This window comes from Penaeus monodon, chromosome 21 (genome assembly GCF_015228065.2).
Source record: "Penaeus monodon isolate SGIC_2016 chromosome 21, NSTDA_Pmon_1, whole genome shotgun sequence".
Classification (NCBI taxonomy): Eukaryota; Metazoa; Arthropoda; class Malacostraca; order Decapoda; family Penaeidae; genus Penaeus; species Penaeus monodon.
The window spans coordinates 12065789-12066260 of record NC_051406.1 but is presented as its reverse complement, the minus strand read 5'-3'; the positions used below and the strand labels follow the sequence as shown (position 1 = coordinate 12066260).

General features: G+C 50.8%; 1 protein-coding gene across 2 annotated transcripts in view; it reads left to right on the top strand.

The window, feature by feature from the left end:
- The first annotated feature begins 51 nt into the window (after nucleotides 1–51).
- The window catches only part of LOC119586223 (broad-complex core protein isoforms 1/2/3/4/5-like), an 8878-nt gene continuing 8457 nt past the window's right edge, over nucleotides 52–472 (top strand). Inside the window, exon 1 of one of the 2 annotated variants that reach the window (XM_037934928.1) lies at nucleotides 52–364. In XM_037934928.1, coding sequence (XP_037790856.1) covers nucleotides 129–364 — 236 coding nt within the window. In that variant the 5' untranslated portion in view covers nucleotides 52–128. The remainder of the gene's footprint in view (nucleotides 365–472) is intronic. The other variant, XM_037934927.1, reaches the window with a different exon arrangement.

Here is a 472-nt window from a genome sequence, read left to right as displayed (position 1 = left end):
TACATTTGAAAAAGATTATCCAGGGATCCGAACGCCAACCGCTCGCGTGCAGACATTCGGACGCGGTGCCGTGTGTTGTTGTGATCAGCTGATTGAGTCCGAGTGACGTTTACTTCCCACGGCGTGTCATGGAAAACTCAAAATTCAGGGCCAAGGCCAAGAGAGCAGAGCGGAGGGCTAGGATCCAGACGTACCGGCCCGAGTGGGAAGACGAGGCGGACCTCAAGGACTGGATCGAGTGCAGCGAGAAGGGGGTGGAGTACGTGTGGTGTCGAGTGTGCGAGTGTCACTTGAAGGCCAAGCACAGCGACCTCACGCACCATGCACAGACTGTCAAGCACAGGAGAGCTTTTGAGAACTGTGGGTGAGGGATTAACTATTTTTATGATGTGCTGAAAGGAGTCAATTCGACTTTAGAGTTTGTTCATGAGATTCATGAGATTCATCAAATCTTATTTGATATACAAGGCTG